This window comes from Pleurodeles waltl, chromosome 2_2 (genome assembly GCF_031143425.1).
Source record: "Pleurodeles waltl isolate 20211129_DDA chromosome 2_2, aPleWal1.hap1.20221129, whole genome shotgun sequence".
NCBI lineage: Eukaryota > Metazoa > Chordata > Amphibia > Caudata > Salamandridae > Pleurodeles > Pleurodeles waltl.
In genome coordinates, this window is record NC_090439.1 from 308015863 (window position 1) to 308038705 (window position 22843).

The window sequence follows — 22843 nt, forward strand, 5'->3', positions numbered from 1 at the left end:
CTTGGACAGATGTGGGTTGTCCTTGCTCGGCCTCCTGGCCAGAGCCTGCAGCCTGTTTCTGAAACTGATCTCCTCCATAGGATAACATTGGGCAACCATCGCTATGTAGGTCCTCTGCATCCGGCTGCTCCAGTCCCTGGAGGGTATACGTTTGTTGCTACCTTGTGGCCCCTCCCATTGTACTTACCTCAACTCCAGGAGATCGACCCATGACCCCTCTTTACTTACCTGTGAGCGGCTCTTCATTGGTTACCGCCTGTCTCCATTGGTTAACACTGGACGTCTGATGCTGTGTTGGTACTCAGCACCCGTCCACCTCTGTGCTGCTGACGGTATAAGTTTGGTGCAGCCTTGTGGCCCCCGGTACTCACCTCAACTCCAGGGGACCAACCTCTAACACAGCTTGTACTTACTGTGAGCAGCGCATCTTCATTCACCCCCCCCCCCATCTCCATTGGCTAACACTGGGCACCTGACTCCAAATTTGATCTCTGCACCCGGCTGCCCCTGTGCCGCTGTGGGTGCACTCTTGGTACCAATTTGAACCTTGCCTGGTGTTGACCTGAAACCTGCAATACTAGATTTGTAAGCTGTGTGCTTACATGCAAAACTGCATTCTTGTTTTTTCCCCTATAGGTTAAAGTTGAAGACTATGAAAATTGCACTGTTGATTTCCCTTGTAACAAAGTTCTTTCGTTCAACGCATATATAAAAGCAACTGTTATTTTTCTAAATTGGTCTCGGATTTATTCTTTGAGTGTGTCTCATTTATTGCCTCTGTGAGTACAACAAATGCTCAACACAACTCCTTGATATGCCTAACTGCTCGCCCACATTACCCTCAAAAGGAGCACTAGACCATTCTATTTCTGCCTCTGCAAGCCTTTGGGGATCCACTGGACTCTGCACAGTGTACTTCATTTCAGTGCACTATTTAGAGAGCCAGCTTCCTACTACCCCCCTCCCAATCCCCTCCAGGTGTGTAGATTTGAGTATGGATTTCCTGTTTGTTTTTCCTCTATTCATTTCTCTTTGTCTTGTCATGTTACATTTTTCTAACCCACCCCAACCCTGCTGACCATTCTGTGTATAGATCTGGTCCTGCGTGTCCTCTGTGATATAGCCCTTCCTTGTCCTTCAAGGGCCCCTACCTCCAGAGAACACCACAATCTAAACACCTAGCACTGTGTTTCTTCATGCACTATGTTTTTCCGTACAGTGTTACTGTTTCACATACGGTACATTAAGTTCCTCGTCCCTCCTTCCCCTATACTTTGTTTTGTTTTAATCTTCCAAAAAAGAATTGTGAAACAAAAAGAAGATGATCAGATACCTACACATGACTCAGTCTGCAGTGAACCAGCTGCAAATTTCACTTCATGACAGAATCCTCATCTTGTTGCAGACTTTTGGGTGAATATCAGCTGTGATGCTTGGATTTTGCACTAAGAAGCAAACTTTATGAGCTAACTCGGCTATAACATAGATGTAGTTGGTCTAAGGTACATCACAAAATTCTATTGAGGTGCCCGTCTCTGTATTTTCTAATTTGTGAAATGGCAACTCAGACTTCAAGCACATAAAAGTGCCTTTATGTCACTGCCAAGAACATCAACTGTGTGTTTTATTAAATGGAACCATGCCAGTGGGTGTTTCTAATACATTTTACACTAGAAACATAGAACACTGCATTACTGTATAACACACACACACACACAAACTCTACTTCCGGCAACATGCCCTTCTACTCAAATTCCTTCTCCTCTTCCATGGTAACAAACAGCACACACAACCTGCCCTTTGCTAAACATCATGGAGACCGATGCCTTTTTTGCACCACCAAGGTGACTCATACTGCATTATCAATCATCTGACCTTGGCAGCGGATCCCTTCACTATCTAGCAGGCACCAAATCTATTGTTTCTCTCATTTTCCTGCGCCTAGAGTTATATACCATGCCTACTTCGAATACATACATTTTGACCTTCGTCTGCAGTTAATTTTCTCATCCCAGTTAGCTTCATCGAGTGACTCTCTCGGACCCTTATCTCATACCTATTGGTGCTGTCATCCTTCAGTCTTGATGCTGCCCTTTTAACCCCTAATAAGATTGAAATGCTGTCAACTCCCATACAGGCAGATTCTTGCATTACCCTTTCTGATGCACACAACATTGAATGGGAATATTTCATGTTTGACTAGCCACGTTTTTTTACTGAGACCCCGATCAGCTCTTTTTATACCTGTATAAATAGTTGTCTCACGTTGTCCCTTGTGCACAGCGTGATCACCTCTTGAGCACCTATTTTACTGTTTTGCCTTTAGATTGTTTGGAAATAGAAGCCCTCATTACGAGTTTGGTGGGCGGCAGAGGCTGCCCGCCAAACTCGTACTGCCATCAGGCCGCCTGTGCAGCCAGAACACTGCCGGCCTTATTAGGAGTTCACCGCTGGCACTGAGATTAGCAGGGTCTTAACACTGACGCCAGCTCGTAATCGAGCAGGCGCCAGTGTGGCGGTGCGGCAGGTTCAGTAGCACCCATCACACTTTCCACTGCCTGTAATTCGGTAGCCCCGCCATGCAAAGGCTGGTGGAAAGCACGACGGGGCTGTCGATGGGGGCCCCTCCACTGCCTATGCTAAGTGCATGGGCAGTGGAGGGGGGCCCCCAGCACCCCCTTTCTGCCAGCCTTTGCATGGCGGGGCTAACGCCATGCAAAGACTGCCAGAAAGGGGACTCGTAATTCCCAGCGGATTACAACTGCAGAGACCGCCAAGCAGTTAACTGGCGGCAACCTGGTGTGCCGGCGGGCCGACCATGGTGCTTTCACTGCGGTCGTAATGTTGCGGTCAGACTGCCACTTTGTCGGTGGACCGACCGTCACCCTGGCGGTCTGGTGACTGCCAGGGTCATAATGAGGCCCTTAGTGTTTCCATAGCATTAGTCTCATAAATGTTTCTTTAAATATATGTAGTATTCAGTGCATTCCTGGTTTAAGTGGTAATCCAGTGATTAATCAAACTGCTAATAAATGAGTCTACTATGAACCGTTCTGCATTAAATTCCACACCTGCTTTAAGTAGCAAAGGCAAGCCCTGCTCCTTTATGAACATTTTGAGGCAATGGTATGTGAGCATGGAAATGTCACACTAATAATTTTTGAAAACTGCTATGTCAGCATCAGACAAAAAAAGGCATTACTTTCCACAAACCTGAATTATCCCAGGTGTTCATAATGTTTCATGTCACTCTTTATCCGAACAACTCATGACAATGTGTTTTCATTACAAAAATACTTCATTGTGTCATATTAGCTGCTAAAAGAGCCAGTGACAAATTCAAAATGGAGACATAACATTCCAGGGTTTCATGGTTTCTATATTTAGCATTATTTTCTCCTTTCTTTAACAACAGTGATATATTTGTATTTCTAAGGCTTTACAAAAGCTGTGGAGTCATATGCTACATTATTACTGCACACAACGATTGAATGGTATCACGTTCTTTGGAACAAGCGTAACTGTTATTTTTAGAAATCGCTAAAGGAAGAAAAGATTCAAAGAAAAAGACCTATATTTCCAATGGCTCACGATAAAGCGCTGTATTTTTATGAACACTTCATAAGTATTTTACCTAGCAATACAATTTGTGACTTTTCTGTTGCATTATCATCAGAATTATAGTTGACTTTTGAAAGATAGATGCCAAATATTCCAGTGCCTGGGACCCGTGAAAATATGCAAAAATGCTTTCATTTCTTCCAAAACGATAACAAAAGGAACAGCAAGAAACACAATTTGGTATGTACAGTTCATGCAAATACATATAGAAAGACATATTCATATAGAGGTTGCCATTGGCAGTAAACCAGAAATGTATCTGATAAGACTGGGCTAGGCAACTTCCTGTGTCATATCTGCTGCGTTTAACCTTGAGATTGTTTTGAAGGAAGCCCTCAAGACCGCTTTGTTTACGATCAAATTGAAGCAAGCAGCAATCTCTGCTTTAAGGTTTTCATTTAAATGTCTCTAGCTTTCATTCACACAGGGGAAGCTTTATATGGATGCTGCAGTTTCACAAGCACTTCTTTATAATGGTTTAAAGAAAGCTATAGTGTGCTTGATGTCAGTTCTCCACCAAGTACAAATCAATTACATTTTGTTCACTCCTTTATCTACAGTGGTAATATGCAACATGCCAACAGATTGTTTGATACCCTGAATTTAAAGGTGTTTTGCTGAATTTCTTTTATTACTTTTTCTTCTATTAGTGGGAAGTAACACATATTTGAGTAAACCGTGCACAATTAACAATGACACTAAAAAGGGCACAAACAATAGTACAACATTGTTAATTCCAGTGGCTATCACCGTGTGGCAGCTGCACAGACTGGAGAGACCCCAGCACTCCTTTCTCCAAGTTACTGTATTAAGACCCTACAATAGAGAAGCATTTCTGTCCATTCCCTATTTCCCACCAGACTCTTTCACTAGCTGGATTATGCAGATCACCAGAGCTACTCTACATCTGTTAATCTCAAGAAGGGATTCATAGCTTGTACAATGATGCTGCAAGGTCCCATAAAAAACGTATTGCAAAGAATCACTCAGACAGTAAAAGACATTAAAGTCATATTTAATGCGAAATCAGATTGCCTTTAAAACTGAGCTTACTCCTCCAGTGCTTTACCTGATTGTATGGAGTCATTTAAGCATGTTCTATCTACGGCTCCATCCGTTTCGTTTACGAGGAATACTTTAATGTAGTCCAGAAAACGTTGGAGGTTTGTGGAGCTATTTTATTTCACAAAGTTGGTGAAATAGAAAAAGTGCTGGAATTTGGAATATATTTTTTGTAAACATCACTCGACATGTAAAAAATCATTAACAGGCTGTAAAATAATAAGTAAGAATCTCTCAAGAACAAAAGAGTAGAAAAGTTTGCCTGCAATTTGGGCTGCGGGAATGATGGAGACAACCAGCTGGCACATCCACAATTCAGTAAAAAGCAACATGACGTAATATTACCAGTGAGGTTTGCCACGTACAGCTGTTCAATGGTGACTCCGGTTAATCTTGATGGGAGGTGTGAAATCCAAACGTGAACAAATAATAAAAAAAACACAATTTGAAAGCAGACGAGAAACGACAGACACATCTATACTGCCGTTTCTCTGGCTGGTCTTACGATCCAACAGTGTGGACAGTGATGAGAATAGGCATGGACACTGTCCATTTATTTAATTTTCCTTTTAACATCAATGGAAATGTTAGCGGCGCAGTCATGAGTGCTGACACAACCCATAGCCAGGCAACTGGCTCTCGCTTCTCCGAGGAGTGGTATTGGCAACTTCTGAAGTTGTCTCCATCATCCATCCAGGGGCATCAAACGTATTTCACTGAGCTGCTTCCCGCCCTTGCTATAGGAAAGGGTAAGACTCGCCCTTACTGGCAAGAGGATAACGTACTTTTTTTTCCAGTGTCCCTGAAGCGATGCTCAGAGAAATAGTTCCCGATATCTCAGTTAGGAAATTAATCTTATTTTACTGAATTTCTGCTCACGATAGTCCTCGTAATGGATAACTAAACGTAAAGAAAAATCCCTTTTGCATCCGACTAGAAGTGAACAATGCAAATAAAAGTTCAACATAAAACCTTGCAAAAAAATTAAAATTAAATAACTATTCTATGGACCATGGAATCTTCTAACAGAAAACTCAAAAGCCCAACAGTAACATAATAAAAGGAAAATTGACGGCAACAATACATTAAAAAATATTGCAAAAAAAATGAAATCCAAATTTGGAACATATCTGAATTAAACCCCATGTCAAAGAAAATGAAGAAATAAGCTATCCCGATACACGACAGGACGAAACAAAAATCCCCCAGAAAGATAAAAGGGCTTAAAGCACTTACGACGATGAAGCTTTGGCTTTTATTACAACATTTCTGGAAGAATGCAAACAAAACTCTGACATCTTCTACTGCTTAGTGGAGGAACTGTAAATTTATCAGCAACTCTTAACTGCTACACTCGATACCACTGAGAAAAACAAAGTGCTGGAAACTGATTCGGCAAATTAAGAGGGTCTCTGGCAACATTTCAGACACACTCTGACTTCAAATAATGTGCCAAAACAAATACCAAAGCATGTGTAAATTATCTGACACACATTGAAAGACGTGAATAAAAGTATCCGTTAAATTATACGAGCTCACTATCATTCCAATGGGTTCAAACAAATAAACCCTCAATACTTTACCTGACTTCCACATTTATAACATACAATTGAACAGAAGCTTGGAAAAAATCAATCAAGGGATCAAAATCTCGCTAAAGGCTTTGGAATATGTGGAAAATAAAAACTATACAATGAGAAAATAAAATGAACACATCAACTCCGTTTCTAAATATAACACACAAAAAAAAACCTGCGTCACTTTCGAGAGAAAGGTTTTATCGGAAAACACCAGGTACAGGAGGGGATTTGGGTTCACAATAACGGCATTTACAGGTGAGTATGATGTGCTAACTGTGCATTGCTTTGTAGGTATGAAACTAAAAACCTACTATTCCAACACTAATCTCTTCAATAAAATGTTATTTTTTTGGAGCACTTGATCCAAAAACGTTCAAAATACATTAAAGAAAAGGTATCATTTTCATTAAATAATCCATATTTCATTAACATGTTTCCTATAGTTTCAATTTTCCTATGTGCCCTTAGCACTGCAAAATAAAGTTCTATACAAATTGTATAACTCCTTTGACATGTATTGTCTTGTCTTGAAGTATGAAGTCATTCCTGACAAAATACAAAAATAACACTTCAAGGCAATAGGTGTAACCTATTTTGCCAGAGAAAACGAAAGGTTTTGAAGAACCATTATGAGGTGTCCGTTATCGCTTGTCAATCATCACCAAAGATGTCTCCAGCAAAAGGCAAATGGACATTGCTGCCCGTTACGTTGGGAAGTCTAGACAAGTCAGGGAGATTCAGGATACGCAACTTCAGTTCTTTACGAACTTGGGATGCTCTTGATAACTTGCGCTTGTATTCCTGCAAAACAAACAACAAATAAACTATAAATTATGTGACCCTACAAAACGAGATTCAGATATTGATTGGATGAAAACGCCCCAAAGTTTGCATTATTCAGAGATGCCATAAGACAATGAATACTTTGAACAACTGCCACAACCTCTCTTTCTGAAGGCATCTCATACTCTCCTAACCGTTCCAAAATCTTTCATAACCTACAGCGTTACATTCTACCATTTGCTTTCTGCAAACTCTCCAGCTCACAATCACAGTTATGGTCTAGATTGGATTCTTGCTAATAGTCACACTAATGTACACAACCCACTGAAATTAACGCTTCTACAGCAGGCCACCAAACTATTGTATGACTTGCTGACAAAAGAAAATAGATCTACCTTGGGAGCTGTTTTTAGACTCAATCCTAATCAAATGCCCTCTACAGGAATCAAGCTAAAAACCCTGCTTGGCAACGTGGGGAGTAGGGAAAGTGTCACTATTAATAGAGCACAAGAGAAAGCTTATCAATCTTTTGTGAGCCCCATTAAGAAAAAGTCACTTAAGAGAACTGGTAGAACTAGCTTCAGTGTCACGTAGCTATCTGGCAGTTAGGGTAGATCTATGTAAAATATGGTAAACTAATCCATTAGATAGATGTTAAGTGCAATGCTAAAACTTGTTTACCTCTAGGATGTACACATATCAAAAACAAATTCTAAACAATAAATCTATTGCACGTACACGGGCAGGTGGGAAGTGAAGTTCATGGTAACGGTTGACTTTGCATATGGTGGCACATTAAATATCACTGTGGAGAAAAAAAGATATGCTGGAATATCCCTGACCAACCTTGGAGGAAGGCCTAGTTGCTGCAGTTCAAGCCATGTTGATCCAAAATGCAGACTCAAAAGAGCATTTTTCTAGAAATGGGTTGAGAAATTAGCATTCACAAGTGCTGAAATCTTTTCGACAGCTATTAGTGTTTGCTGACCCTCCCACTTCCAAATTCCTGATTTGTTAAATTGGGAACAACCAAGAAGAATACATGGATGGAAAGCAGAACACCTACAATGATAGTCAGGGATGGATAAACTGGGTGATAACGGGGGGCATTTGCTCGTTCAAATAGAACATTCATTACAAGAGTTAGGATATGCACATTGAACCACCTTCCAAGAAGGAGTGGAAGAACTAATTTCTGTGCTATGCAGATGTCCTTCATTTTCATGATGTTGCTATGAGGGCTGCATTTTATTGATCAAAATCTGTGTATTTTGAAACCCTAACATGCTGGATTAAAGCACAAAAGAGGACCCCCTTTGAGTAGGTTTGCTTTCAGGTCTACAGGATGCAGAAAGGATTAGGCAACAGTGCTTATCTTTAACCTCAATTGTCCCATGATTCCATTAGGATGAAATTCTAACTGCAGCGGCGGCTCCTGAGCGTGGAGCACCTGTGCAAAAAAGGAAAATTAAAATGATAATAACACCATTGTATTATCATAATATTTTTCAGTGCAAGCCAGGGTAGGGCGGGGAGGGGCTGGGCTGGATGAGGAGTGGAGTGCACCATAAGTATGCATGACGCTTTGGCTGTCTGTCTTGGGCTGGCCAAATAGACATGTGCACTTAGCATTTCTCCAGCAGGCTGTATTGCATAGCTGGGTGGAGAACATGCACAGGCTTCCACTCCCTGTCTAAACACCAAATCAGGCCACTCAAACCAATCACAATGCTGCAGTCATGCTGGTGACAGCAGCGTTGACTGGCTTAGGGAAGTATGGGAGCTTCTGTACTACCAGGAAAAGAAGAAGGACGGAGGAAATGCAGCGGTCGTTCACAGGTAAGTGAACTTTTATTTTATTTTAATCAAGCCCCACCCCTCACCTCTCCCAACCTACCACTACATTTACAAAGCAGCTGCCACTGCCAACCTGGCTTCCTCACACCAGTCTCATAGCATGAACCATAAATATTCACAAATCCTTCTGTCGCACAGTTCCCTGGAACCATCAGGCTAAGATGGTAGAACTGCGGGATTGTATCCTTGGTCAAAAAAGGAGAGTGGGAGGTACCCAATCTCGTTATATGGTCAAAACCGTTTATAAGGTACTGTTGCTTTGATTTTGGGTTTGGGGTTTGATTTAACAAAGGCCTAATTCAGTGAACGCCTCCAAGAACAGCCTGTGTGATACAGCACTGTATCAAGCACATTTCTAGCCACTGCGGAGATATTGCAGATCGATTTGAAAGGTAAATATTTTACTAGATGAACTCCCCACAATCCCTTATAAAACTGAGAATATTTCAGACGCCTACTTAGGGATGAGTTATGTAGATCTAGCGGGCATAACCAATTCACCCTCTTGAATCATCTCCACAGACTGGCAAAAGGAGCATCCTGAAAGTTTCAAGAAACAGGATCACGCCAGGGAAACAACTCTTGAATCCTTAGAGTGCCCGATTTTTGTATGTAAGAATTAACATGTTGCAAGTTCCACCTTGGAACTTGAGTAGCATGGAATTTATACATTCTACATCTAACAGTGTCTGTGCTATGGCAATATTTTTTGTGGACTGTTGAAAGTCATAGAATCTTGAGTGTGTTGCGACAGAAGGGGGAAAGGGATGTGGAGTCAGAACACTCTCTTGTTTAAATTGGAGATTTGCTGTCGCCCCACATATCTGGCAACATCTGGTAAACTAGCGAGCTTTTAACACAAACTCCGTGCCACGTTCATCTGCCCCCTATTTATTCCTGAAGAGGATTCAGAGAATACATTGCTTCCAATACCAAAGGTAGTGTCTGCTGCAAGAAGGCTCACCACTGTTCTATGACATCGTTTGCAGTACAGAGTAATTCAGAAGGGCTCAACTAAGTGGTATAAATCACATCTTCATGCTATTCACCACAAAGGTCTTTTAGGCTCATGGATAATATCCATCAACTATCAAATAACACGTATTAGTTTTTTCTTGGTTAATGACAATTTCTGGATGTACACCATTGCCAATTTACACCTTCCCCAGGAACACCTGCATGCACACCATTAGCCCTAAACCTAAGGTGGCAGAAACACTGCCACAGTGATGAATGCTCTGTTCTTCAGAGGGCAATTTCCTTTGGCATAATTGTAAGGAAATGCCTCCTTAGCATGGTTACCCCCTGACTTTTTGCCTTTGCTGATGCTATGTTTTGAATTGAAAGTGTGCTGAGGCCTGCTAACCAGGCCCCAGCACCAGTGTTCTTTCCCTAACCTGTACTTTTGATTCCACAATTGGCACACCCTGGCATCCAGGTAAGTCCCTTGTAACTGGTACCCCTGGTACCAAGGGCCCTGATGCCAGGGAAGGTCTCTAAGGGCTGCAGCATATCTTATGCCACCCTGGGGACCCCTCACTCAGCACAGACACACTGCTTGCCAGCTTGTGTGTGCTGGTGAGAACAAAACGAGTAAGTCGACATGGCACTCCCCTCAGGGTGCCATGCCAACCTCACACTGCCTATGCAGTATAGATAAGTCACCCCTCTAGTAGGCCTTACAGCCCCAAGGCAGGGTGCACTATACCATAGGTGAGGGCACCAGTGCATGAGCACTGTGCCCCTACAGTGTCTAAGCCAAACCTTAGACATTGTAAGTGCAGGGTAGCCATAAGAGTATATGGTCTGGGAGTCTGTCAAACACGGACTCCACAGCACCATAATGGCTACACTGAAAACTGGGAAGTTTGGTATCAAACTTCTCAGCACAATAAATGCACACTGATGCCAGTGTACATTTTATTGTAAAATACACCCCAGAGGGCACCTTAGAGGTGCCCCCTGAAACCTTAACCGACTATCTGTGTAGGCTGACTGGTTCCAGCAGCCTGCCACAACCGAGACATGTTGCTGGCCCCTTGGGGAGAGTGCCTTTGTCACTCTGAGGCCAGTAACAAAGCCTGCACTGGGTGGAGATGCTAACACCTCCCCCAGGCAGGAGCTGTAACACCTGGCGGTGAGCCTTAAAGGCTCACCCTTTTGTTCCAGCACCGCAGGGCACTCCAGCTAGTGGAGTTGCCCGCCCCCTCCGGCCACGACCCCCACTTTTGGCGGCAAGGCCGGAGAAAATAATGAGAACAACAAGGAGGAGTCACTGGCCAGGCAGGACAGCCCCTAAGGTGTCCTGAGCTGAAGTGACTCCAACTTTTAGAAATCCTCCATCTTGCAGATGGAGGATTCCCCAATAGGATTAGGGATGTGACCCCCCCCCCTTGGGAGGAGGCACAAAGAGGGTGTACCCACCCTCAGGGCTAGTAGCCATTGGCTACTAACCCCCCAGACCTAAACACGCCCTTAAATTTAGTCTTTAAGGGCTTCCCTGAACCTAAAGATTCAGATTCCTGAACTACAAGAAGAAGAAGACTGCTGAGCTGAAAAACCCCTGCAGAGGAAGAACAGAAGACACCAATTGCTTTGGCCCCAGACCTACCGGCCTGTCTCCTGCCTTCCAAAGAAACCTGCTCCAGCGACGCTTTCCAAGGGACCAGCGACCTCTGAATCCTCTGAGGACTGCCCTACTTCAAGAAAGACAAGGAACTCCAGAGGACAGCGGCACTGCTCCAAAAGAACTGCAACTTTGTTTCAAGGAGCAGATTTAAAGACCCCTGCAACTCCCCGCAAGAAGCGTGAGACTTGCAACACTGCACCCGGCGACCCCGACTCGATTGGTGGAGAACCAACACCTCAGGGAGGACCCTCCGGCGACTCCAAGACCGTGAGTAACCAAAGTTGTCCCCCCTGAGCCCCCACAGCGACGCCTGCAGAGGGAATCCCCAGGCTCCCCCTGACCGCGACTGCCTGAACCTAAAGTCCAGACGGCTGGAAAAGACCCGGCACCCGCAGCCCCCAGCACCTGAAGGAACGGAACTTCTGTGCAGGAGTGACCCCCAGGAGGCCCTCTCCCTTGCCCAGGTGGTGGCTACCCCGAGGAGCCCCCACCCCTTGCCTGCCTGCACCGCTGAAGAGATCCCTTGATCTCTCATTAAAATCTACAGAGAACCCGACGCGTGTTTGCACACTGCACCCGGCCGTCCCCGCGCTGCTGAGGGTGTACTTTTTGTGCTGACTTGTGTCCCCCACGGTGCCCTACAAAACCCCCCTGGTCTGCCCTCCGAAGACGCGGGTACTTACCTGCTGGCAGACTGGAACCGGGGCACCCCCTTCTCTCCATTGAAGCCTATGTGTTTTGGGCACCTCTTTGACCTCTGCACCTGACCGGCCCTGAGCTGCTGGTGTGGTAACTTTGGGGTTGCTCTGAACCCCCAACGGTGGGCTACCTTGGACCCAAACCTGAGACTTGTAAGTGATTTACTTACCTGTTAAAACTAACAATAACTTACCTCCCCCAGGAACTGTGAAAATTGCACTGTGTCCACTTTTAAAACAGCTTATTGTGTTTTATGTAAAAAGTATATATGCTACTGTGATTATTCAAAGTTCCTAAAGTACTTACCTGCAATACCTTTCAAATGAGATATTACATGTAGAATTTGAACCTGTGGTTCGTAAAATAAACTAAGAAAAGATATTTTTCTATAACAAAACCTATTGGCCTGGATTTGTCTCTGAGTGTGTGTTCCTCATTTATTGCCTGTGTATATGTACAACAAATGCTTAACACTACTCCTTGGATAAGCCTACTGCTCGACCACACTACCACAAAATAGAGCATTAGTATTATCTCTTTTTGCCACTATCTTACCTTTAAGGGGAACCCTTGGACTCTGTGCATACTATTCCTTACTTTGAAATAGTGCATACAGAGCCAACTTCCTACATTGGTGGATCAGCGGTGGGGTACAAGACTTTGCATTTGCTGGACTACTCAGCCAATACCTGATCACACGACAAATTCCAAAAATTGTCATTAGAAATTGTTTTTGCAATTTGAACTATTTTTTCTAAATTCTTAAAAGACCTGCTAGGGCCTTGTGTTAGATCCTGTTTAGCATTTCTTTTAGAGTTTAAAAATTTGGTAAAAGTTTTAATTAGAACCTAGAACTAGTTTTAGATTCTTATAAAGTATTCCAACTTTTAGAAGCATAATGTCTAGTGCAGAGATGAATGTGGTGGAACTCGACACCACACCTTACCTCCATCTTAAGATGAGGGAGCTAAGGTCACTCTGTAAACTAAAGAAAATAGTAATGGGCCCCAGACCTTCCAAACTACAGCTCCAGGAGCTGTTGGCAGAGTTTGAAAAGGCCAACCCCTCTGAGGATGGCAACTCAGAGGATGATGATAGTGACTTGGAGGGTGATTCCCCCCTACCAGTCCTATCTAGGGAAGACAGGGCCTCTCAAGCCCTGACTCCAAGCATAATAGTCAGAGATGCTGGCTCCCTCACAGGAGGGACCAACCTCTCTGAAATCACTGAGGATAACTCCAGTGAAGAGGACATCCAGTTAGCCAGGATGGCCAAAAGATTGGCTTTGGAAAGACAGATCCTAGCCATAGAAAGGGAAAGACAAGAGATGGGCCTAGGACCCATCAATGGTGGCAGCAACATAAATAGGGTCAGAGATTCTCCTGACATGTTGAAAATCCCTAAAGGGATTGTAACTAAATATGAAGATGGTGATGACATCACCAAATGGTTCACAGCTTTTGAGAGGGCTTGTGTAACCAGAAAAGTGAACAAATCTCACTGGGGTGCTCTCCTTTGGGAAATGTTCACAGGAAAGTGTAGGGATAGACTCCTCACACTCTCTGTAAAAGATGCAGAATCTTATGACCTCATGAAGGGTACCCTGATTGAGAGCTTTGGATTCTCCACTGAGGAGTATAGGATTAGATTCAGGGGGGCTCAAAAATCCTCGAGCCAGACCTGGGTTGACTTTGTAGACTACTCAGTAAAAACACTAGATGGTTGGATTCAAGGCAGTGGTGTAAGTAATTATGATGGGCTGTACAATTTATTTGTGAAAGAACACCTATTAAGTAATTGTTTCAATGATAAACTGCATCAGCATCTGGTAGACCTAGGACCAATTTCTCCCCAAGAATTGGGAAAGAAGGCGGACCATTGGGTCAAGACTAGGGTGTCCAAAACTTCCACAGGGGGGTGACCAAAAGAAAGGGGTCACAAAACCTCCCCAGGGGAAGGGTGGTGAGACAGCCAAAAACAAAAATAGTAAAGAGTCTTCTACAGGCCCCCAAAAACCTGCACAGGAGGGTGGGCCCAGAGCCTCTTCACAAAACAATCCTGGGTACAAGGGTAAAAACTTTGATCCCAAAAAGGCCTGGTGTCGTAGCTGTAGTCAGTCTGGACACCAAACTGGAGACAAGGCCTGTCCCAAGAAAGATACCACTTCTAACTCCACTCCAGCTAAAACTGGAATGGCCAGTCTCCAAGTGGGATCAACAGTGTGCCCAGAGCAAATCAGGTGTCACACTGAAGCTACATTAGTCTCTGAGGGTGGGGTGGATTTAGCCACACTGGCTGCCTGGCCCCCTAACATGCAAAAATACAGGCAGCAGCTCTTAATTAATGGGACAAGTGTAGAGGGCCTGAGGGATACAGGTGCCAGTGTCACTATGGTGACAGATAAACTGGTTTCCCCTGGCCAATACCTGGCTGGACAAACTTATCCAGTCACCAACGCTGACAATCAGACTAAAGTACATCCCATGGCTATGGTAACTTTAGAGTGGGGAGGGGTCAATGGCCTGAAACAGGTGGTGGTCTCCTCAAATATCCCAGTAGACTGTTTGCTTGGAAATGACCTGGAGTCCTCAGCATGGGCTGAGGTAGAACTGAAAACCCATGCAGCCATGCTGGGTATCCCTGAACTGGTGTGTGTCAAGACAAGGGCACAGTGCAAGGCACAGGGTGAAAAAGTAGAGCTGGAGTCTGGAAGAAAGGCCCAGCCTACCAAGAGAAAAGGAAAGCCAGCTGGGAAACCAGCTGCAACACAACAAGAAAAAGAGAACCTCTCTTCTCAGGAAGAAGTTCTGCCCTCTGAGGGAACTGAGCCTATGGAGCTGGAACCTTATCAGGTTGAGCTCTTAGGCCCAGGGGGACCCTCAAGGGAAGAGTTGTGTAAGGGACAAGAAACCTGTCCCTCTCTTGAAGGCCTTAGGCAGCAAGCTGCTGAAGAGTCCAAAGGCAAGAAAAATGGAACACATATGGTCTATTGGGAAGATGGACTCCTGTACACTGAGGCAAGAGATCCCAAACCTGGTGCCACTAGGAGAGTGGTAGTGCCTCAGGTGTTCAGAGAGTTTATTCTGACCTTAGCCCATGATATTCCCCTTGCTGGGCATTTGGGACAAACCAAGACATGGGAGAGGTTAGTCAACCACTTCTACTGGCCCAACATGTCCCAGAAGGTTAAGGAGTTTTGCATCTCCTGTCCCACCTGTCAAGCCAGTGGTAAGACAGGTGGACATCCAAAGGCCCCCCTCATTCCACTTCCAGTGGTGGGGGTCTCCTTTGAAAGAGTGGGTGTGGACATAGTGGGTCCACTTGAACCTCCCACAGCCTCAGGAAATATGTACATCCTAGTAGTAGTGGATCATGCTACTAGGTATCCTGAAGCTATTCCCCTTAGGTAGACTACTGCCCCTGCAGTAGCCAAGGCCCTCATTGGTATCTTTACCAGAGTGGGCTTCCCTAAGGAGGTGGTGTCTGACAGAGGTACCAACTTCATGTCAGCATACCTGAAACACATGTGGAATGAGTGTGGAGTGACTTATAAATTCACTACACCATATCATCCACAAACTAATGGCCTTGTTGAGAGATTCAACAAGACATTAAAGGGCATGATCATGGGGCTCCCAGAAAAACTCAAAAGGAGATGGGATGTCCTCCTGCCATGTCTGCTTTTCGCTTACAGAGAGGTGCCTCAGAAGGGAGTAGGGTTCTCACCCTTTGAACTTCTGTTTGGCCACCCTGTAAGGGGACCACTTGCTCTTGTTAAAGAAGGCTTGGAGAGACCTCTTCATGAGCCTAAACAAGACATAGTGGACTATGTACTTGGCCTTCGCTCAAGAATGGCAGAGTACATGGAAAAGGCAAGTAAAAACCTTGAGGCCAGCCAACAGCTCCAGAAGTGTTGGTATGACCAAAAGGCTGCACTGGTTGAATTTCAACCAGGGCAGAAAGTCTGGGTTTTGGAGCCTGTGGCTCCCAGGGCACTTCAGGACAAATGGAGTGGCCCTTACCCAGTGCTAGAGAGGAAGAGTCAGGTCACCTACCTGGTAGACCTGGGCACAAGCAGGAGCCCCAAGAGGGTGATCCATGTGAACCGCCTTAAGCTCTTCCATGACAGGGCTGATGTAAATCTGTTAATGGTAACAGATGAGGATCAGGAAGCTGAGAGTGAGCCTCTCCCTGATCTTCTGTCATCAGACCCTAATGATGGCTCAGTAGATGGAGTGATCTATTCAGACACCCTCTCTGGCCAACAGCAAGCTGACTGTAGGAAGGTCCTGCAACAGTTTGCTGAGCTCTTTTCCCTAACCCCTGGTCAGACACACCTGTGTACCCATGATGTGGACACAGGAGACAGCACGCCTGTCAAAAACAAAATATTCAGACAGTCTGATCAAGTTAAGGAGAGCATCAAGGTGGAAGTCCACAAGATGCTGGAATTGGGAGTAATTGAGTACTCTGACAGCCCCTGGGCTAGCCCAGTGGTCTTAGTCCCCAAACCTCACACCAAAGATGGAAAGAGAGAGATGAGGTTTTGTGTGGACTACAGAGGACTTAACTCTGTCACCAAGACAGATGCCCATCCCATTCCTAGAGCTGATGAGCTGATTGATAAATTAGGGGCTGCCAAATTCTTAAGTACCTTTGACTTAACAGCAAGGTACTGGCAAATCAAAATGGCCCCTGGAGCAAAAGAAAAGACAGCATTCTCCACACCTGATGGGCATTATCAGTTCACTCTTATGCTCTTTGGTTTAAAGAATGACCCTGCCACCTTCAAAAGGTTGGTGAATCAAGTCCTTGCTGGCTTGGAGTCCTTCAGTGCAGCTTATCTTGACGATATTGCTGTCTTTAGCTCCAACTGGCAGGATCACCTGGTCCACCTGAAGAAGGTTTTGAAGGCTCTGCAATCTGCAGGCCTCTCTATCAAGGCATCCAAATGCCAGATAGGGCAGGGAACTGTGGTTTACTTGGGACACCTTGTAGGTGGAGGCCAAGTTCAGCCACTCCAGCCTAAGATCCAGACTATTCTGGACTGGGCAGCTCCAAAAACCCAGACTCAAGTCAGGGCATTCCTTGGCTTGACTGGGTAATATATAGGAGGTTTGTGAAGGGATATGGATCCATTGTGACAGCCCTCACAGAACTCACCTCCAAGAAAATGCCCAAGAAAGTAAACTGGACTGTAGAATGCCAACAGGCCTTTGACACCCTGAAACAAGCTAAGTGCACAGCACCAGTTCTAAAAGCTCCAGATTACTCCAAGCAGTTCATTGTGCAGACAGATGCCTCTGAACATGGGATAGGGGCAGTTTTGTCCCAAACAAATGATGATGGCCTTGACCAGCCTGTTGCTTTCATTAGCAGGAGGTTACTCCCCAGGGAGCAGCGTTGGAGTGCCATTGAGAGGGAGGCCTTTGCTGTGGTTTGGTCCCTGAAGAAGCTGATACCATACCTCTTTGGTACTCACTTCCTAGTTCAGACTGACCACAGACCTCTCAGATGGCTGATGCAAATGAAAGGTGAAAATCCAAAACTGTTGAGGTGGTCCATCTCCCTACAGGGAATGGACTTTATAGTGGAACACAGACCTGGGACTGCCCATGCCAATGCAGATGGCCTTTCCAGGTTCTTCCACTTAGAAAATGAAGACTCTCTTGGGAAAGGTTAGTCTCATCCTCTTTCGTTTGGGGGGGGGGGGGTTGTGTAAGGAAATGCCTCCTTGGCATGGTTACCCCCTGACTTTTTGCCTTTGCTGATGCTATGTTTTGAATTGAAAGTGTGCTGAGGCCTGCTAACCAGGCCCCAGCACCAGTGTTCTTTCCCTAACCTGTACTTTTGATTCCACAATTGGCACACCCTGGCATCCAGGTAAGTCCCTTGTAACTGGTACCCCTGGTACCAAGGGCCCTGATGCCATGGAAGGTCTCTAAGGGCTGCAGCATATCTTATGCCACCCTGGGGACCCCTCACTCAGCACAGACACGCTGCTTGCCAGCTTGTGTGTGCTGGTGAAAACAAAACGAGTAAGTCGACATGGCACTCCCCTCAGGGTGCCATGCCAACCTCACACTGCCTATGCAGTACAGATAAGTCACCCCTCTAGTAGGCCTTACAGCCCTAAGGCAGGGTGCACTATACCATAGGTGAGGGCACCAGTGCATGAGCACTGTGCCCCTACAGTGTCTAAGCCAAACCTTAGACATTGTAAGTGCAGGGTAGCCATAAGAGTATATGGTCTGGGAGTCTGTCAAACACGGACTCCACAGCACCATAATGGCTACACTGAAAACTGGGAAGTTTGGTATCAAACTTCTCAGCACAATAAATGCACACTGATGCCAGTGTACATTTTATTGTAAAATACACCCCAGAGGGCACCTTAGAGATGCCCCCTGAAACCTTAACCGACTATCTGTGTAGGCTGACTGGTTCCAGCAGCCTGCCACAACCGAGACATGTTGCTGGCCCCTTGGGGAGAGTGCCTTTGTCACTCTGAGGCCAGTAACAAAGCCTGCACTGGGTGGAGATGCTAACACCTCCCCCAGGCAGGAGCTGTAACACCTGGCGGTGAGCCTTAAAGGCTCACCCTTTTGTTCCAGCACCGCAGGGCACTCCAGCTAGTGGAGTTGCCCGCCCCCTCCAGCCACGACCCCCACTTTTGGCGGCAAGGCCGGAGAAAATAATGAGAACAACAAGGAGGAGTCACTGGCCAGGCAGGACAGCCCCTAAGGTGTCCTGACCTGAAGTGACTCCAACTTTTAGAAATCCTCCATCTTGCAGATGGAGGATTCCCCAATAGGATTAGGGATGTGACCCCCCCCCTCCTTGGGAGGAGGCACAAAGAGGGTGTACCCACCCTCAGGGCTAGTAGCCATTGGCTACTAACCCCCGAGACCTAAACACGCCCTTAAATTTAGTATTTAAGGGCTTCCCTGAACCTAAAGATTCAGATTCCTGAAACTACAAGAAGAAGAAGACTGCTGAGCTGAAAAACCCCTGCAGAGGAAGAACAGAAGACACCAACTGCTTTGGCCCCAGACCTACCGGCCTGTCTCCTGCCTTCCAAAGAAACCTGCTCCAGCGACGCTTTCCAAGGGACCAGCGACCTCTGAATCCTCTGAGGACTGCCCTACTTCAAGAAAGACAAGGAACTCCCGAGGACAGCGGCACTGCTCCAAAAGAACTGCAACTTTGTTTCAAGGAGCAGATTTAAAGAACCCTGCAACTCCCCGCAAGAAGCGTGAGACTTGCAACACTGCACCCGGCGACCCCGACTCGACTGGTGGAGAACCAACACCTCAGGGAGGACCCTCCCGCGACTCCAAGACCGTGAGTAACCAAAGTTGTCCCCCCTGAGCCCCCACAGCGACGCCTGCAGAGGGAATCCCCAGGCTCCCCCTGACCGCGACTGCCTGAACCTAAAGTCCCGACGGCTGGAAAAGACCCTGCACCCAGCACCTGAAGGAACGGAACTTCTGTGCAGGAGTGACCCCCAGGAGGCCCTCTCCCTTGCCCAGGTGGTGGCTACCCCGAGGAGACCCCCCCTTGCCTGCCTGTACCGCGGAAGAGATCCCTTGATCTCTCATTGAAATCTACAGAGAACCCGACGCATGTTTGCACACTGCACCCAGCCGCCCCCGCGCTGCTGAGGGTGTACTTTTTGTGCTGACTTGTGTCCCCCCCGGTGCCCTACAAAACCCCCCTGGTCTGCCCTCCGAAGACGCGGGTACTTACCTGCTGGCAGACTGGAACCGGGGCACCCCCTTCTCTCCATTGAAGCCTATGTGTTTTGGGCACCTCTTTGACCTCTGCACCTGACCGGCCTGAGCTGCTGGTGTGGTAACTTTGGGGTTGCTCTGAACCCCCAACGGTGGGCTACCTTGGACCCAAACCTGAGACTTGTAAGTGATTTACTTACCTGTTAAAACTAACAATAACTTACCTCCCCCAGGAACTGTGAAAATTGCACTGTGTCCACTTTTAAAATAGCTTATTGTGGTTTATGTAAAAAGTATATATGCTACTGTGATTATTCAAAGTTCCTAAAGTACTTACCTGCAATACCTTTCAAATGAGATATTACATGTAGAATTTGAACCTGTGGTTCGTAAAATAAACTAAGAAAAAATATTTTTCTATAACAAAACCTATTGGCCTGGATTTGTCTCCGAGTGTGTGTTCCTCATTTATTGCCTGTGTATATGTACAACAAATGCTTAACACTACTCCTTGGATAAGCCTACTGCTCGACCACACTACCACAAAATAGAGCATTAGTATTATCTCTTTTTGCCACTATCTTACCTTTAAGGGGAACCCTTGGACTCTGTGCATACTATTCCTTACTTTGAAATAGTGCATACAGAGCCAACTTCCTACAATAATTCTATTAATCTTAATTTTGTGAACCAGATGTGACATTTACTAATATAAATGCCTTTTTAGCACGCGACATTTATGTGACGCCCACAAATGTGACACTTGTGTTATAAAACATTTTCGAATCTTTTCCTGCAAAAGTGAAGGGAGGCTCCATTTCCAAAAGTTATTTAAATGCTAAGGCGAGCTTTTAGCAAAAATAACTAAATTCCACATTCTGATTATGTTATGCCTGATTAACATAATAATTTTCTTAGAGTAGGGGCAACTACCTGAATTAATAAGGAACGCTAAGTGATATAAAGCGAACCTAAATGAGCTCCATATTATTTACAGATGAAGATACATGTCCCCAAATACAATATGAGGCACAGTTTAAATAATTAGCATTGTATACAAGTTGGATTGCGCAAGCCACTGTTCATTCAACAAACATTTGATCAGGACTTTACTATTCAAGTTATCTTTGTGGCTGATAAGACTTGTTCAAACATGCAAAATGATGTGTACCAAACACTATTTTACTTTTTTCTCTACAGATTCTTCAGACCATCTTTCTACAACAAAGGCTACAAATGACACACATATCATGTTGTCCAGCTGTTTCCATGTATATACAACCGTGAATATCCCTATAGTCAAATATAGGGAAAAGTAAAAAACTGTGTTTTACTAAAAACAAAAACTGTAAATATATTTTCATGTTCAACATATCTGTAAAATAATTTTATATATGCATTTTAAATGTAGAACAAAATAAAAAATATATACATGCACCATTAACTTAATTTTTAATTAAATCTTCAATTATTGTGAAAATATGACATTAATAAAAATAAATACTCTGAAATGTAAAGTAAAAAAGTCTCCACCTTAAGTAAAATATTTTTATTATTCTTTATTAATTTTTAAATGTGATGTATAAAATGAAAAGACATTTAATTATATTTTAGTACACACTGTTACATTCATATTTACATTTTAAACATGTTTGCTAACATTTTATGATTACATTTTTCATTTTGATTTCTTTTTAACATAAAATTATATTTATTTATATTTCTAACTAATTGAAACAATTTAAAAGAACATTATTTAATGTGGTGCTTTTTTGTTAAGGCCCCACCTCTATTATTTTCTAAGGGAGGGTGATGCAGTACCATTGATTGGCCATGTGTGATACTGGTAATTTACTACTGGTTTGGGTCCCTTTTTGCCTGTAGTCACTTTAGAAGTGCAGTTTGTAAACAGCAATGGGCTTACTCTTTGGTGGGTGGATGACCCTCTATAAAAACGCTCCTTTAAAAAATAAAAAATAAAAGTGAAACCGTGAGTGTAATCGCAACATCTCCAAATCATATACCAGACAGTGCGTCTAACAGCAAGTAATAAAAGGGAGATAAAGATAAATAAGAAAAAAAAACAGAGGTGGTCGGACAGTGTCAGAGGGTAGACTATATATAAAAGAAGAAACAAAGATAGAGAATGAATGAGTACAGGTTTGCACGCCAACAGGAGTAGATAAATACCGAGCCATAAGAGAACAGGCCAGTCAATGGGACGAATGAGTCTCTTCTCCATCGTCTTCAGCTGTAGGAGTTAGTGACAGTAGATAATCTCCAAGTGGCTGCCATATGTCTTTAGGCCATGACGATTGAGGCTGCAGTGAAGCATAGAGTTTGCTTGTGGTGTCACAATAAGAGATATCCCGCAACCAAGCTACCACTGTAGGGAGGGTGCTGCTACCCCAATGGAAGGCAATCTGTTGTTTGGCTAACAGCAGCGCAAGACCAGTGAAGCGTCTTATGTCCAGGGGCAGGGGTTAACATACCCGAGTATGGCCAAAAGAAGATAAGGAGTAAGCACCTGCCCTATCGTGTGGGATGAACCAGAAACAATGTACTCCCACAATGCGAGGATCGGGGCACAACTACAGGTTAGATGAACGAAGTCAGTATGTTCCGGTGTACATTTAGGGCAGCGATGCAACCTGTTCGGGTCCAGTTTAGCTAGTGTGTTAGGGATGGTGTAGGTACGGTGCAGGTATTTATAATTTAACAGTTTATGACGGTGATTATTCGAAATCATCTTTGTTTGTGCACAGCAGGAATAACATGTTTTGTCAGGGAGGGGGTGCCCTAAATCTCTCTCCCAAGCAGCCCTCGACTTCTCATCTCCAATATGCCTCAACTTTAAGGAGGTATGATACATTCCGCCT

At 44.6% G+C, this 22843-nt stretch overlaps 1 protein-coding gene across 1 annotated transcript in view; it reads right to left on the reverse strand.

The window, feature by feature from the left end:
* Positions 1-3358: 3358 nt before the first annotated feature.
* RPRD1A (regulation of nuclear pre-mRNA domain containing 1A) overlaps positions 3359-22843 on the reverse strand; it is a 362888-nt gene continuing 343403 nt past the window's right edge. The window contains exon 7 of the mRNA XM_069219773.1: positions 3359-7064. Coding sequence (XP_069075874.1) covers positions 6915-7064 — 150 coding nt within the window. The 3' untranslated portion in view covers positions 3359-6914. The remainder of the gene's footprint in view (positions 7065-22843) is intronic.